The 16,877-nt window shown below is 40.1% G+C and overlaps 1 protein-coding gene across 1 annotated transcript in view; it reads left to right on the forward strand.

Moving 5' to 3' along the window:
• The window catches only part of TENM1 (teneurin transmembrane protein 1), a 237,641-nt gene that overhangs the window by 122,033 nt on the left and 98,731 nt on the right, over positions 1 to 16,877 (forward strand). The window contains exons 8-11 of the mRNA XM_042876489.1: positions 1,169 to 1,379; positions 4,584 to 4,685; positions 5,696 to 5,890; positions 9,629 to 9,829. Of these exons, the coding sequence (XP_042732423.1) occupies positions 1,169 to 1,379; positions 4,584 to 4,685; positions 5,696 to 5,890; positions 9,629 to 9,829 (709 nt within the window). The remainder of the gene's footprint in view (positions 1 to 1,168; positions 1,380 to 4,583; positions 4,686 to 5,695; positions 5,891 to 9,628; positions 9,830 to 16,877) is intronic.

A 16,877-nucleotide genomic window follows, 5' to 3' on the forward strand; every position in this document is an offset into this window, starting at 1 on the left:
CAGCCGAGCATCAACCAACACCCCAAGGTCCCTTTCCTCTTCACAATCATCCAACCACTCATCCCCAAGCCTGTAACGCTGCCTGGGGTTGTTGTGGCCAAAGTGCAGAACCCGACACTTGGCCTTGTTAAACCTCATCCCATTCATCTCAGCTCAGCGATCCAGCTTACCTAGATCCCTCTGCAGGGCCTCCCTGCCCTCAGGCAGATCGACACAACCTCCCAACTTGGTGTCATCTGCAAACTTACTCAGGGTACAGGAAGTTGTAGGAGGCAATGCAACAGGAAGTTCTGCAAGAACAAGAGGAAGAATTTCATTACTGTGAGGGTGACAGAGCACTGGAATGGCCTGCCCAGAGAGATGGTGGAGTTTCCTCCTTGGGAGACATCTCAACTGCCTGGACGCTTTTCTGTGCCACCTGCTGTAGGGAGCTGCTTTAACAGAGGGAGTTGGACTGAGGGGTCTTCAGAGGTCCCTACCAAGTCATGCAATTCTGTGATTCTGTGGAGATTGTGTAGTCTAACCTCAAAAACGATTTACAGGAGGTTAGACCTTAAAAATGAGAGATTTTAGCTATCATTGGCTTTAATAAAAAGCGGGCCTTCAGTTGAGCTGAACTTGAACTTTACTGAAAATCAATTGTTGGAATCAACTCCATTCAATATTGTTTCCATGTCACAAAATAGTCAATTATTGCCATGAGTCAAATTAATTATAAATAAAAAGTAGAAATAGCTTTTGATACCGATATATAGGAAGAGATATTTTAAAATTTTGTATGGAAGAATAGCACATTTTATCTGTTTTTTTTTTGCATTTGAGATGCCTAAGCACTATAGCTTAGGAATTTTGGAATTATTCCCATGAAGGAGATGTAATTTGAAGTTAGTTTGCTACATTTAGTGCAGCAAGTCTGAATTTACTCTACTATAGCAGGCAGCAAGCTTTGGTGCCAAATTTCTGATCTACCATAATACTTTGTATCTGAAATGAAGAACTGATGCTAAACAGACCAGGTTATGCAACTACTGTCCACACTGATGAACATTTAGTCAAACAGGCCATTCCTCTCGAGATTTCAGCTGCTTGTTGCTGTTTGAATGAGACACGGAGAGCAGATTCCATAAAAATTTACTAGGTGGTTAATTGTTGCTCATTATTATTTCAGTTTGATTTTGTAAAATTGATGGATGGAAAGCAGTTAATTAAGCAGGAACCAAAAAACTCAGAGGAGCCTCAGCAAGCTCCCAGGAATCTGATCTTAACTTCACTACAAGAGACAGGCTTCATTGAGTACATGGATCAAGGTGCTTGGCATATGGCATTTTACAACGATGGAAAGAAAGTGGAGCAAGTGTTTGTGCTGACCACGGCAATCGGTAAGAACAATTACAGTAAAATTGCTACAGTGATTACTGCATTGGAAAGCTGCATCTGAAAGTAGATCGTTGATCCCAGCGTCTCTTAAATATTCTCTTAAAAATGTTTTATTTCAGTTCTGTTTAATTAACCTCAGTGGAGTAACTTCATATTTATGCTGATATTAGGCAAATAGAAACATTTGTGTGTTAAAGATGGATGTTAAATTAATTATGTGTGAAGTTGTCATGTGTTTTAAAACTTTCATGTAATAGCTTAAATAGCTGAGTAATTTCTGGTGTTATCTTGCTCAAAGCAGAAAGAGGATATGTCTGCCCTGTCTATTTACCCTGGAACCATAAATCATACAGAAATTATCCACACCTTATATGTTTGTGTTTTCAGTATTTTAATCAGTTAGAAAATCTAGAAGGATGCTTTTGTGGATTTGATTGCTGCTGTTTGCTGTTGTTTTATACAATCATCCAACTGCACCATTTTCTTTGGAACTCAAAGGCAAATAGAGGAGACCCTGTGCTGGTGGGATATGAAATCCCTGTTGCCTCCTTAATAAATAAAGGTGGACAAATGTTTGCAACTCTAAGTGTTGTTGCAGAGCAGTGCTCACACATAGGGTTTGTTTGGAATTTCATTTCAGGTGAAGTGTTGTATTTATGAGTGCCTTGCTTTGCTGCAAGACTTTAACCACTTTGCCCTTTAGTTAACCTGTTCTGCCATATGTTTTAGCAAGATGTCTTTACTAGTAATGGACATGCCATCTGCTCTTCAGAACAATTGGATGCTATTTTTACTTGATGGTAAACACCTTGTGGAGCAGGACAGTATGATTCAAGTACCAAGACTGGTGAAGGACTTACAGGAATTATTTTAAAACTGAAATAGAAATGCAATGAGTTTTTTATGTTTAAAAGTTCATACTTGCTTTGTGGAGAAGCGTGAATCTTTTACTGGTGGGAGAAATACAATTGTTCAGTGTTATGTGAGAAAATAATTCTCAAGCAATTTATGAAGCATGCTCACAGATGCTCAATGAGGAGCATAAAACCTGGCCAAACTCCAGTCCAGATCAGAATCCAAATGTCTACCCCCTTGTTTATTTCTACTTTAACACAGCAGTGTTTATACAGGGGAGTCTAAACAGTATTTCATCACTGAGTAGCATATAATCACACACACACAAAAAAATAATAATGATAGATGCAATTGAATACTGCAATTCATTTCCCATTAAATTTGGTGAGGAAGAAGCTGCTTATCCCTTCTCTGGCCAATAAGCAGAACACGCTGAATCTTATGGAGGGGAACAGTGAGGGCCATGGGATGGACAGGAGTCCACTAACCTGATAAATGGCTGTGAGAAGAAATTGGGTAGAAAGAACTTGGGGGGAAAATGAGGCTTCATGCTGCAAGAATCTACTGCTGATGGATTTGAACATACTGCTAGCTATTGTGGTTTCACAGCCTGTATATCTTCTTCTTATATTTTTCTTTGCACAGTGGTTCTTGGTTGTTGTGTTGTTTTTTTTGGGGGGTGGGGGAGTGGAGGGTGGAGAAGAGGGAGTCACAAAAAAAAATCTAATCATCTTCTGATCCTTGAGCTGTGCTCCTTACCACGGACGTTGGGGAGTGTCTACGGCAAGAGTCATATTTTACCACTCTACCAACAACTGAATCAACCAAGACTGCAGTCTGAAACAGTCAGTATGAGAGCTGGCACGCATCTCTGCTGTATGTCACTGCTGGCTGCGTGAGGCACTCTTGGCCTCCTCTTGAGCATCCATTAGGAAGTCTTTTCAGTTGCTGGATATCAGTGTTGTACAAAATTGATTTTGCTGACACTTTACCTAAAGCTCTGATCCGAGTTCCCCTCACAGGGGAGTGGGATGGTGTGTAATTTGCTTGCAAAATCTGTCATGCCTCCAGTACTTCAATAGACTGAATAAAGGCCAGTCCAAACTGGACGTTGTGTCCCACGGAATTAACTGTTCGAACAGCCAATTCTTCAAGTCAGTGTAGGGTAGGGTCGTCAGGTAGGGTAGTAGTCATCATGTGATTCTAGGGATTCTGTCTTCTCAATAGGCAAGGAGCAGAGTTGATAATGAACAGTAATATGTAAAAATTAATAACAAGCTGTATATCTGCAAAAAACTTGTTTTTGGGGAAAAAAAAAAAAAAAAAAAAAAGAAAAAGGAAAAAAAAAATAAGGCTAATTTCTTGACCTTGAAACAAATATCTATGTCTAGGTTGTGCATATCTGATGAGCAGTTACATAGAAAATGCCCGTTTTTCGGTATAAAGTGATAGCCTGGAAGGAAATTAATGTTTTTCAGTATCAGTACAAGATTTCCAGAGGAATCAATTCTTGTCTGCCCAAGTGTCCATGAATAAGATCAAAATAAACTGACTTCAGTTATTCATATTAATGGTAGCGTATGCTTATGACCCATCTTGGAAGCATCTTAGCCTTACATTTGTTTCACATTTTTCACATAAAATGCATCTAAGTCATTGAATCCACTGAAATCCTGTAGGAAATACATGTGTGGATTAAGGACAGCTAACAGAAGTACAGACATAAGCCTGCCCCAAGACGTGTGAGGTTAAGTGGTTTCCTATCCAACGCTGTATGATGAAGCATGCAGTAGTTTAAGATTAGACCTAAAGGTGGATTTTTTTTCTTCAAATCTTCTTGTTAGGCCTGTAAAGGCCTTGAATTGTATTGCTTTATGGAAGATGTTTTTTCATCTTGTATAAAAGTGAAAACCCTGCCTTCCCCCAAAGAATGCAATGCACATGCTTCGAGTGAGCACCATAGTAGATGATACACTCTATAGACAAGTTTCCAACAAATTACTTCAACAGTAAAAGAAAGTGTTTAAGGTGAACATTTCTCCACAAATACTTTGGTTCTTGCAGTGCTTTTAATGGTGGTAAATTTTACATGAACACTTACTTTAAAAGCTTTCTGGTGTAATATGAATGATGCACTTATTATCTCAAAGCTGTCAAGACAAAATCTAATATTTGTAAGCTGCTTGAACAGGAATCTTGTTTTATTCTTCCTGTGAATGGAAATGGGCTTTTTACTGCTTCCTCACCTATTTGTATGTTGAGATGTGTCCCACAAAGCGGGGTGAAGATGCCATGCTTTTCAAATTCAACTAATTTGTGTTTTCCTTTCTGCATGACAATCTGAATAATAGAAGTCCTGGATGACTGCTCTACTAATTGCAATGGGAATGGAGAATGTATCTCGGGGCACTGCCACTGTTTCCCAGGATTCCTTGGTCCGGATTGTGCAAAAGGTAATCTCATATCAGCCAACCTGCAGTGCAGGACAGGAATCGTGATTATGGAGTGTGATGGCTGAGCTTACAAAGATTCAAAGTCATTAAATGGGATTTGATTCCTTTTTATAGACAGATGGCAAATGCACCACAAGCACAGGCATAGAAAGTTTTTTATGCTGTACTTTAGCTAAGATGCCTCAACAACTTTTCTCGCCATGACTTGCAGAGACAACAGATTCCTCCATCGCTCTTTGCACCCATTTTGTGATTTTTTATTTTTTTTAATTGAGAGCATCAGCTGAACACGGCGTTTACAGTTATTTAAAAGTGACTTTTTCACTTCAGAGAACATCTCACATGTCAGTCGAATGCTTCCATGATCTTAACTTGAATAGGTGTGGAAAAGAAATCCTAAACCAATATAGAGATTTTTCAGCACATGGAGAAAAACTTGCTAAAGAGATCATGTGATCTTATTTCTGTATTGTCCATCATCTATTCTGTCTGCAGGTTCTCATGTTTTTCCTGTGTTTCCTCAAATTTTAGATTGACTTCATGTGTTATGAAATTGATTGGGTCTGAAATTGATAGTGGATTGTAAAACTTAGCTTCCATATCAGTGGTGTGCTTGTAGCTCAGCAATGGCTAAAAACTTGGGTAGTAAGAGGTTTGCTTAGAAGAAAGAATAAGGCACTGTCTTGCTTTGCAGGGAACAAATATTAATGTTAAAAAAATGATAAGCAGGCATCACTGTGCAAAATTTCTGCAGAGACCCAACAAGGGGAGGGATTTTTATCTTCCAAGATGTCCCATTTCAAGTCAAAATTAAGTATGGTAGTGAAGCAGGCTGAGGATACTAGGCTGCCTGGATCACTGCTGCACTACTTCTTTGTCACAGTCCTCAAATCTAGTGAAGGACTGGGAGAGCAGGAGTGGAAAAGTGATTTTACAGAATGACAAATGCAATAAATGTTAATCTATGTAAGAATGTAAATATATTAAAAAGGTCAATCTGCCTTCTTCAGATTCCTGCCCGGTGCTCTGTAGTGGAAATGGAGAATATGAGAAAGGTCACTGTGTGTGTCGAAATGGGTGGAAAGGACCAGAGTGTGATGTTCCTGAGGAACAGTGTATCGACCCGACCTGCTTTGGCCACGGCACCTGTATCATGGGAGTCTGCATCTGCGTCCCTGGATACAAAGGGGAGATCTGTGAGGAAGGTTTGTGAAGTTTCCCTCTCTATAGTTAGGGAGTTTCATTTCAGTCTTTAATCTCCAAAGCTGTTTTAAGGTAGTTAAAACTCACACAGATGTGAGAGACTTACTGTAAGGTAATGCTCCTTTTCACAAAAGCATCTTTAAAGTCTCGGGGAGAGGAATGTGAGATAGAAAATTTTCAAAGATAAAGGCGTTCAGGTCTCAGTGACAGTCAGTGGGGGTTAATCACACAATTTCCAAGAATAAAACATTTTGTATTCTAAAAGATGAGAAGTGTTTAACATTGTCTAATAAGTATACCTAGTAAGTGGGACATGAGCAGTCCTCTGAAATGCTGTCCACGATGAATTCTCAGGTGGTTTCACTTCCTCCAAATCCTGATAGCAAGAACCGGGGGGATGTTGTTGCCTTTCAGCAAGAAGGGGCTTCTCAATCCAGTAAGGAAAATGTCACAACATTTTTCTGAGAGAAAGCAGTGAGACCATCCCAGTATGTTTGTTTCTGCCTTTTTTCTCTCAAGACCCTGATGCTTCTTTCAGAAAGGACAGCTGGGATTGCCAGGCTCCTTGTGCCAGAAACCTCAGTCCCTTAGTGTGCATTGTCAAAGACGCTTTTTGTTTGTTTCTTTCTTTCTTTTCTGCCAAAATCTAAGGAGATAAGGCAGTCAGAAGATGACCTAAACAAAATAGGCTCTGGTGTTTCTCCAAAGTAATCAGCAGATCATAATCATCTTTTCCCTTTCTTCATTCTTTTGCATCTTGAGATGCGAACAGGTTCAGTTTAGCAGGGCATGCTGTGTAATTCTGTTGTCATATGTCATTTTTACTGTGAGCCTCTATTCAGGGTACTAAACTGGCATCCTTTAAAGCTTGGCTAATAAAAAGTGGGAAATTACGAGAAGAAGTAATTGTACTTCAGCTGCTTGTAGTACCGATGTGTCTCTGCCCTCATCTACAGAAACAGTTGTTATTTGGCTGCTGGCATTTCTGAGATAGCTCATCAGCTATGACTTTCTTCCCCTGTGCATAGCCTCGGAAAGCAGAGCTGTTCTTCATGCTTGCCCTGATTTGATGATTTTTCAGTAGTACCGTTAGCCTGAAGCTAGTGCCAGCATACTTTGTGCTTCCTGCTATATAGATTTTAGGTAACTCTTTTGAGTAGCACACAGAGGAAGCTCTTCTGTGGCCTGAATTCTCTAATCAGAAAAATGTCCAGGATGGATTTGATGGATTTGACATACCTGATATGGTTTCTAAAGGGAGGATCCACAGAATATTTCTGACATTCTCTGCTGTTTGTAGTTTCAGGAATGGAAAAAAAAACAAGAAAACTCAGATGAGAAAAAGCAAGTTATGCACAAATATACTCACTGAGGCCGTGATGCTAAATAAGCCTGAAGCTGACAAGAGACTGCCATTTGCAGTTACTTGGCTTGTTGGCATAATGTGGTCCTACAAAATGGTTGAAAAAATAATTGAGATGAATGTACTTAGACAGCTATTGAAAACAAGTGCATGAAAACCTTGGATTTTTTAAAATAATTATAAAATAAAAGTGGAATCATGTAGGAAGAGGGTAGATAAAACAGAACTATACAGTGGAGTGGATTTTTATTGTAATAGTGTGTGCATGACATGACCATTCCATTTACTTTACTGTGCTGCATAACTGGTACAATAATGCAGGTAACTCTGTCGGGGACTGGAATTAGAATATTGTATGTAAATATGAGTTTAATATTGAAGCTGCATTGTGACTGCAGCAGACAGTAACAGATGTTCAATCCAGGGCACACCAGTAGCTGTATGTATTCACAGCTATGGACAACCTTCAGTGTTGTGCAGTCAGGTTATTATTACTAAAAGAAATAATGCTTTTTAACTTGCTTATGGAGGCTATCAGTTTCAAAAGATCAGCAAAATCAAGAGCTGTCTTTCAGGATAAAAGAAAATTGCTGAGTATTTTTGTGCTGTGCTTAGCAAGGTGAGTGAGGCTTGCTCTGAAAGTAATGCCTCCTATTTTATGATGTTGGCCCACGATGTCAGAGGTGGATGTTGGTGGTACAGCAGTAGAAGCTAAACTGTCCTGCCAATATCCCGTTCCATTGTGTGGCTGTGTGACAGGTGGCAGCAGAAGGGCAGTCTGACAGAGTGGTATCTGACATGGAAGTGAAGATGAACCAAAGCGATGCCACTGAATTCCTTCCTGCAGAAAGAATGACACCTATTGATGTTCATCAACACTTGCCAAATATTTCTGGAGACCACAGAGTGGATGTGAGCACAGTCAGGGCTGGGTGGTGTGCTTTAGCACTGGTGACAGTGGCACATCTCCACTGATGCAGACTGTTGCAAGTGCAGCATTCAGGCTCCTGTTCATCTCTGGTGAGAATGCATAGCTAATGGTCGTGACTGTGTTGGAAAAAGAGTGTTTGTAGTTGAGAATTTGCTCTATCAAATAGCGCTCTTTGTTGTAGTTCCACGGAAATAAAGAAGAGGCATTACTTTCAGAGCAACCTAGGTACTTTGTCCAGAAATATTGATTTCTCTTTTTCAGAATTGCACTGCACTGCACACAAGCCTGGAAGGCTAAAAAAAGATACAGAATAAGAGCTGACTTAAGATCTTGAACTTGTGGGCCAGCGGCACAAAGATACAAAGCGTTGATTCTTAATTCGTAGGTCAAAAGATGCTGTAAACTGGATGCTCTTAATCTCAAAGAGAAACGTTTAGTCTTCTGCTGCTGAAACAGTGAACATCTCTTCATTCTTGTAATACAAAATACTGTTTGTTAAGTGTACTATTTAACTATTAAAACTGTATTTGGTCTAATACTTGAAAAATGCATACAAGAACTTCCAAAGTGCCTTTTTTAACAACGTTGGTATGAAGCACGATCTAATATGAATAGGCTAATTGTTTTGCATGCTCAAACACCCCATGAATTCCTCTCTAGCTCTGTAGCCTCATTGTGGCCTCCAGAGACGGCAGGCTGTGTTCTGCTTCGTGTCTATCTTGTTAAAGAAATGCTGGATCTTGATGAAAGAATATGCTGATTATGTGGGACTAACCAGCTGATTTAAATTCTTCTACAGAGCTCCTGAATTTTTCACTAAGAATGGTTTAATCCAAATTGAGAACAAATTTAGCTCTTTGTCTGTTTGCAAATCGTTCATCAATATGTTACGACTTTTATGAATCTGTTCATTATCTTCAATTGCCCAGCACATACTTTTTATGAGAATATGAGATTTCTTCACAGTGTGTATTCAGAGAGTCACAATTTAGAGCTAGTGGATGACCTTTTTTTTCCTACCAGATTCTCAGCTGTAGAGAGAGATTTCCTCAGGAGCGTGAAACGATAAATCTGTCTTTTCCCAAATGTAAATAAAGCATAGAACACAAATACCAGAATGAAAACACAACGCATAATTGTAAAAATAACATTTAATTGCTCCAGTTCTTTCCCAGCTCCGCTGCTGAAATCCATACTGCCTTGACTTAGATCGACAGATATAAGAGTATCTGCAATGAGTAGAACCATGTTCTCCATGAGTCTATGCACTTGACTTTTTTCCCTTTTTTAGCTTATATTTTTGCACAGGTGTTACTATAGGCAGTTTTTTCTTGTGTTTTAGTCACCATCATTTCAGTCTGCAGTTAATCTCTATTGCTGGATGTCTCTGGGCAACTGCCGTAAAGGTGTTTAGTTCTCTTAAGTTGTGCATTCCCTGCTTTCCAGAGGACTGCCTGGATCCGATGTGCTCCGGTCACGGCGTGTGCGTTCAAGGGGAGTGCCACTGCTCCGCGGGCTGGGGCGGCGTGAACTGTGAGACATCACTGCCCATCTGCCAGGAGCAGTGCTCAGGGCACGGCACCTTCCTCCTGGACGTGGGGCTCTGCAGCTGTGAGCCACAGTGGACGGGTTCTGACTGCTCTACAGGTTTGTTTGCTGATTGTCTTTTTACAATTAAGCCAGTTAAAAGTTTATGCTTGCTGTTTGGCTTGTGAAGGAAAGTAGTTTCTGTTGCTGCGCGAGTATTGCTTTGAAAAATAAGACAGAGATGAGCCGGGTGCTGTGACATTGCATGCCAATTTCTTGGTAAATACGCCAGTGGGTTTGGCAACAACTGGTTTTGTGCCAACAAGGATAAAAATGGCTTTTCCTTTGCAGCAAGGATGCTGACTGCCTGACAGTGAGAATGGTAGGCCTGCAAGAGTGCAAGTGGCTCCCAGCTTGGACAGGAGTTAAGCAGGATTCTCTCCTGAGGTGTTCAGTGCTTATCAGGATCATGCAATGAGGAAATATACAATCCTGAGAGAGACTGGGAGGATATCGTAGTGTGAATTCAGTGACTCACAAGTAGGAAATTGCTGTCAAAAAATATTTAAACAGAAATGGTCATCTGTTCTCTCATGCTGGAATAGAAACTCTTTTCTTTCTTAGAAGACTATCAGAGTTTAATCCTGCTGAATTTGATTAAGAGTTGAAATGGGTTTTTTATGTGCTTTGTACATTTACATTTCGTTTTCTTGAATCAAGAGCACTCAGGATATTTTACTCTGTAATGGAGCATATCATTACTAAAGTAGGTACTGCCATTTTTTTTTTCCTCTGGAGCTCAGAAGACTAGATTCTCAGATGATGAGTAATGCATCCTAGTACAGAGATCTAAGTGACAGATCTGCTGAATGCTGTGGAATACAACCAGTGGTCCATGTCACCAATTTTTCTTAGAAATCATCCTTCAGAAGAACACATGGAATAGTTTAAATTTCATTTATTTAAAGTTCATGATTATGATTTTTAGGCTGAGACTCCATTATAACTTTTTCAGACACAAACTATCGATGTGTTGATAATTTTGAGTATTTGTTACACAGACCCCATACTCATTCCATACTCCAAAATTAGCACGTGTGGTTTCTGTTAGATAGGGTACCTGCTCTGATAAGAATTGATTTTTACTGGCTTTCAGCTTGCATTTTTTTAATGTCTTTTATTACGTGCTAAAATAAGACTTCCATTGATTAAGCAAATAATTAGGAATGTTGCCAGTAATTTATTAGGTTTTTTTTTTCCTCAAAAAGTACGCAAACTAATTCTGCTCTAGCCTGAAACTACTGTAGCTTGAAAAGAGATGTTAAACTCCAGTGGTTCCATTGTGTCAGCTACATGGGGCAATTAGATACTAAGGGAACAAAAAGCTAATGAATAACTGCAGAGAAGCTTTCGTGTTCTGTGCTAGGATCGTAGTTCTCATGTTTTTCTCGCCTTCAAAGCTGCTTCGTTGAATTTCTGGAAGAAAAGTCACTTTTTTCTTACCTTCATACACCAGCTGGGAAAATGCTTCTCTGTGTCCCTAGTGTCCACTGTGTTATCAAGACAGGATGCTTTCCTCACCATCAACAAACATGTTGATTCCTCTGTATCTAATTTATCCCTTTCCTCACGTACTTTTAGCTTATTCCTAGTTCATTCGTCCTATGGAAGCACATAACAAGTCCTAGGGCTGGCACATTCATGCAGAATTTGCAGCATGCCTGGCCTGTGTGAGCTGGGAATCCCCTGCAGAGCACACAGACCTGCCCCTGCACCTCCAAGGGCAGCCTTGGGGTTCTCAGAGCATCAGTCCAGCAGGGTGACAGCCCTCAGCCAGCTCAGACAGAGGTGTCAGCCAATCACAGCACATGATACAGAGGATTTCCTGCCCTGTCTCCGCTAGGCAGTAGGGCGGTCATTTAAGAGGTAGGGAGGAATGGCAGCAGGTCTTTGCTCAGAGCTGTAGCTGTATCCCCTCCTGGCCCACTTCACCTTTCCAGGTGCCCTTACACAAGGCTCATGAGGCTCTGCAACATGATGGATGGCCAGACAGTCATGTGCACTGTCACATCCGTCTGCGTTAGAGGTGTCACTGATAGTGTTGTAAGCCTGGTAGTACATCAGGAGAGTCAAATTTCTACTTAATGTCTGTGATTCCTTGATGTTAATGAGTCATTTGGATTTGAGGCAAATAGGCAGTGTGTTTCGAAAAGACAAAATCAAACTTGTGAATACTATGTACTTGCTGGCAGGCAGAAAGGAAACTTGTAAATTGAAGGTGCAGCATCAACAAACTGGAGAGAAAACCTCATCCTCTGTTCTCAGATGTATAATGTGGAGCCTAGAGTAAGGGGGTAAAACATCAAAACGGATGGCAAAGTTGTTGAGGGGAGCAGATCCTTAGCTAGCATCAACTGGCATAACTGCAGTGGTGTCACTGTGCAAAGCCAGTGTTCCAGGTGACAATCTAGCCCCGTGTCATTAATTTATTGTGATGAGATTTCATGTTAGAACTTATAGCCTGAATTCTGTGACAGAGCTGATGCCTCTGACATTCCATCCTGTATTCACTTCTCTAGACTCTGTTCAGCCAAAGTAGGCCAGTTTTCATCCTCCTTACTCCAGGACATTTGTCATACTTCCACTGAATCCATTTATACCACTGAAGCAACCTAATTATGATTGGGAAAAGAATACTGGCAGTTCTTAGTCACAAAAACATTCATCCTAAAATGATTATATGTAGATGGTATATATTTAGCATATCTATTTTTGGTTAAGCTCTCTAGCAAGATTGGTGGTAATTTTACAAAGGGTAAAAATGGATCAGCAGCCTCTTTCCTCAGTATCTTGCAAGGCATAAAACCTCTTTAAAACTGAAGTGCTTTGAAAAATGCAAAATGTTGTAATTGTTGTAAATTGATATGTGCAGAGTAGAGTAATTTAAAAATCATTAGAAGTATGCATTTTTTAAAGTAAAGTGCTTCAAAAAGAAATGAAGGCATAATACAGTGTATTAATATAGTTCAAGACATCTCAAATTGATTTCAAAATTAAACATCAAAAACTGCAACTTGAAAAAATAATTAGGTAAAACCATTTCATTGCAATCAGAAAACTCTTCAGGTTTAGGAAATTGCAAATTATGGGTGTCAGTCATTCTGATTTGCCAAGGACAAGGATATTCACTACAAACAACTCACAGCAGTGTTCGGATCCGTATGTGATATAATCCACTGTACATTTTCTGCAGACTGTTATTTTCCATGTTGGCATTTTACTCCCTATTTTAGAGAAATCTCAAGAATCTTTTAATTAACACTGTAAGTATCCTTCATTGTTTTGCTCTGAAGAAATGATGGACTTACTTAATTTCATCTAACTGTCCGCTTTCTTTAATTTGTGAAGAGCTTTGATTATTACTGCTCTGCTAATTAAAAGGATGATTGAAGCTTTCCATGCTGTAAGTTGTCTGACATTGTCGAAAGACTCTTTTTACTACTGTATATTTCATCGAATAGAAAAAAATGATGTGTGATTCATTTGACTTGAATCTCCCGTCGAGTTGCAAGAGTTTGCAAGAAGATATCTGGTGAGATGGATTTCTATTAAAAGCTTAATAGTTAAAGATTGGAACGGCTAATATGTTTTACTGGAAAATTTTAAACATGAGAAATTTAAAGCAATGAAGAAGCACTCCAGTAAAAATTAATTGTCGTACATGTTGAGATCGGTCCAGCATGAACCAGGAATACCTGATGTAGTCATGTCCCTATTTAAGAAACTGGATAAGTCAAGGATGGAAGATACAGTGAGGAAAGTTGGGATGTTTTGGCGATCGGTGGATGGTTGGACTGGGTGATCCTGTGGGTCTTTTCCAACTTTGGTGATTCTGTGATTCAACTGAGTGCTGCTTATTTTCTAGATATGCCAAAAATGTCTTTTTCCTTTCTTTTTCCTTCCTGAAAATTAAGATCCTTAATCTATTGTTGTCTGCAGCTATACAGCAGTTACTAGAAATATCCCCAATTCAAATGTAAACCTGATTTAATAAAGTCAGGTATGTAAATCCTGCTACAGTCCACAGACAAGTATTACTTATTCCCCTGGGAGGAACCCATCGCTGCAAATCTGGATTCTCCTGTCCCAGGAGCTCTTCCCTTATCCAGGACCAAGATATGTGAATTGCTTGTGGCAACAGCATTATTGTCCTGTCCCTCCTCCATTCACATAGCTAACAGAGATTTTCCTCTGCACGCTTAGCATAGCGTCTGTATAAGGAGTGCAGGAGTGCATTGTGTGCAGGAAATATCCACCTCAACGTGTTTGTTCTAGGCCTAATCCAGCAGATCTGTTTTAAGGATAATACTCATTAGTATCCACAGTCAACAACTGTGTAAGGACCTTGTGAACTGTGAGGTCACAGAGACTGAAGCAGAGCTGTATGACCTTGGTTGGGTATTATCCGGTAGCTGAACCTGGCAGATAAGTGGGATTCTAGGAGCAATTCAAGTGCCAAAGTGGTTTAAGTACATCCAGATTTAGGTAAGCTGAGCAAAAGGTTTTATAACCTGAATTTTAAACTCAGACATTTAAAGTGGTAGTTAGGTGCCCACATCCCCTTATGCGTCTCATCCCTATCAACTATAGGGTAGGTGATCTGGTAGAAAGATTTACTTTGTAGTAAAACATAGTAAAAAAACTGATAGGTTATCGTATGGAAAGGAGTTATGTGAACACTCATTATGCAAGAAAATATCAAGATGGAGACTCTGAATATGAAAGGATCATACTCTGTGAGAACCCTTTTGTAAGAGGTCTCTGTAAAGCAGGGAAGTTGTGGGAAGCTCCTGCTGGTGCTGTAATGGAGGAAGAATAGAAAAGCTGAGATGGAGAAAAGGGCAATAAAGATGCACAGGCCTTCACGTTTTAATTTGCAAAGACAAACTCAGTGATTATATCCAGCAAGTTACCCATGCCAGGAGCATTTAAAGAAGGGAGCTCATAGCAGGAGGCAGCTTCCCTTCCTTGCAGCTGAAAAAGCACAGATGAGAGCAAGAGTACAAAAAACCCCTAGGATAGCTAGAGTTTTTGTGCCTCTGAAATTTATTATGCAAGATGTGTCGCACAGGTCCCTGAAAAGCAGCTATTTAAAATATTTTTTATTGTCATGGTAAGAGTTCTACAAAAATAGCTATCATTTCAATACACTTATGCAGCAGACTCTTTCTATTAAGTTCAAGTTACTTCTGAAAATAGGAAATTGCTACTGATAAAAGTTGAAATCATGGAAACTTTCTTTTCTCCTGCATTCTGCATTTTTAAGGTTTTTGATTGTGTAGATTGTTGCAAGGATAATATATGTAGACTTTTAAGGAAATCATGGTCTCTGCCTTCTTTAAGCAAGGACTTTTGCTTAAATGTTTAGGCTTCAGTAACAGTTTTAAAATAAAATTTGACTTACTGTAATTATGCAAGCTAATGTTAGGGGTGATAGAGAATAAATTCCTTGTGTACTGTAGCAGCAATGTGCTCTTTAATTTAGGAAGCCTTGGCCATTTTATGAGCAGATTGTTAAAATGGTATCTGCGACCTTGTGCTCCGAAATCATTTTCTGATGTGCTGCAGAAAGCGGGTAGTTCACATGACGTCTTTTTATTTTCAGTCCCACATCATGCCCATCCACCTCGCTACCAAACAGCCGGGCTGTGCCCCACCAGCTGTGCCCAGGGAGAGGCAGCTGTGAAGGGACAGCTTCCCTCCAAGCAGGCTGTGCCCAGCAGCATGGCCGGAGGACAACTGCACTGCTCAGCAAGGTTGTGCCAGCATGGGCAAAACCAGGGAGAAATGAAGAGTGAGTGGAAAATTACATGCAGTGTAGAAGGGAGAGGGAGCACAGAGTTATAAAGGACACTCGCTTCTTAAAATCTAGAAAGCAGTTGTGCCTAAGGTGCTGAGGAGTGGGGCAGCAGCTCACATTGAAAAGCCAGGGCTGTGTGCACAAGGTGCTGCTTCTTACCAGTACCAGAGAAGTGCAAGCCAGGAGCTGCATCTTTGCATTAGCAGCAACAAAGCAGAGCAGCAGCAGCCAGACGCATGTCGCTATTTCTATTAGTGCTGCTGACACAGAGGAGGTTATGGTTTATTTGCTGAGAGCTGCAGTGTGCTGATCTTCACAAACACAGCACTGAGCACAGAAATGTCTGCTCCTAGTCTGTGCAAGCGAGGTTCATAGTAAGCCATCGAATACTGCATGACTTGGGGCTGTGCTCCTGGTTCCGGTGGAAGAGCTCATTATGCTTGGCTCTTCAGTTTCCCCAGGAAACTCCTTATTTGTGCTAAAAAGAGAGGAAGCAATTCCAACCTCTTCAGCTAATTTTATTTTTGATTGTGACACTGAGGTGCTGCTCAGAAGCTGGTAATGACATTTAATTTCTCCTCTTTACTATCTTTACTGTGCTAAAAACATTTTTTCTCGGGAACACTATGTTCCCAATCATTTAGTTGATCCAATGTTCCTGTTGTGTCCTTCACCGAAAAAAAAAGAATTGTAAAAATGGATGGATGTCCTTTTGAATGTGCCCCACTGTCCCCCTTCCTTCTCAGGGTCAGCCCCACGCCCAATCAGTCAACAAGTACATGCATGCCACTTTTGGGCTGCCACTGCCTTTACACAAGTGATTCTCAATAGATGTTCCTCTAATATTTTGAGAACCAGAATGCCCAACTTTTCAGCGTTCTGAGCCCTTTGAAGATGTGTTCAGTAAAATATGTATCTTCACTACTGTAGTTTTTGTGAGTAGACTCACTTGCTAGAGGTCAGCTTCTACACCTCTGTATTACAGATGGTGTCTGCTCTTTGCGGTGCTTAAATAATTCATTATTTCTTTACTGAATATTACTAATCAAATTTACTGATTAAATAATTGTGAAAACTTCATGTTCCGAGCAGAGCCCTATTTGGTGTTAATAATAATACTTCTGTGTATCATGAAAGATTTAGTGCTTGTATAAAGACATACCCTGATCCACTCAGGCAATCTTGTGAACCTTTGCTGCAAACAGCTGTTTCCAAATCTTTATTTTCCTTTGATGCTGTATTAGTTCAGGCTGTGCCTGTGAGACAGCATTATTAAAAGTACCAGCAGAGCCAATTCTTTGCTTGTTA

This window comes from Lagopus leucura, unplaced genomic scaffold (genome assembly GCF_019238085.1).
Source record: "Lagopus leucura isolate 7727_CA_CO unplaced genomic scaffold, USGS_WTPT01 Super-Scaffold_100016, whole genome shotgun sequence".
In the NCBI taxonomy this organism is placed as follows: Eukaryota; Metazoa; Chordata; class Aves; order Galliformes; family Phasianidae; genus Lagopus; species Lagopus leucura.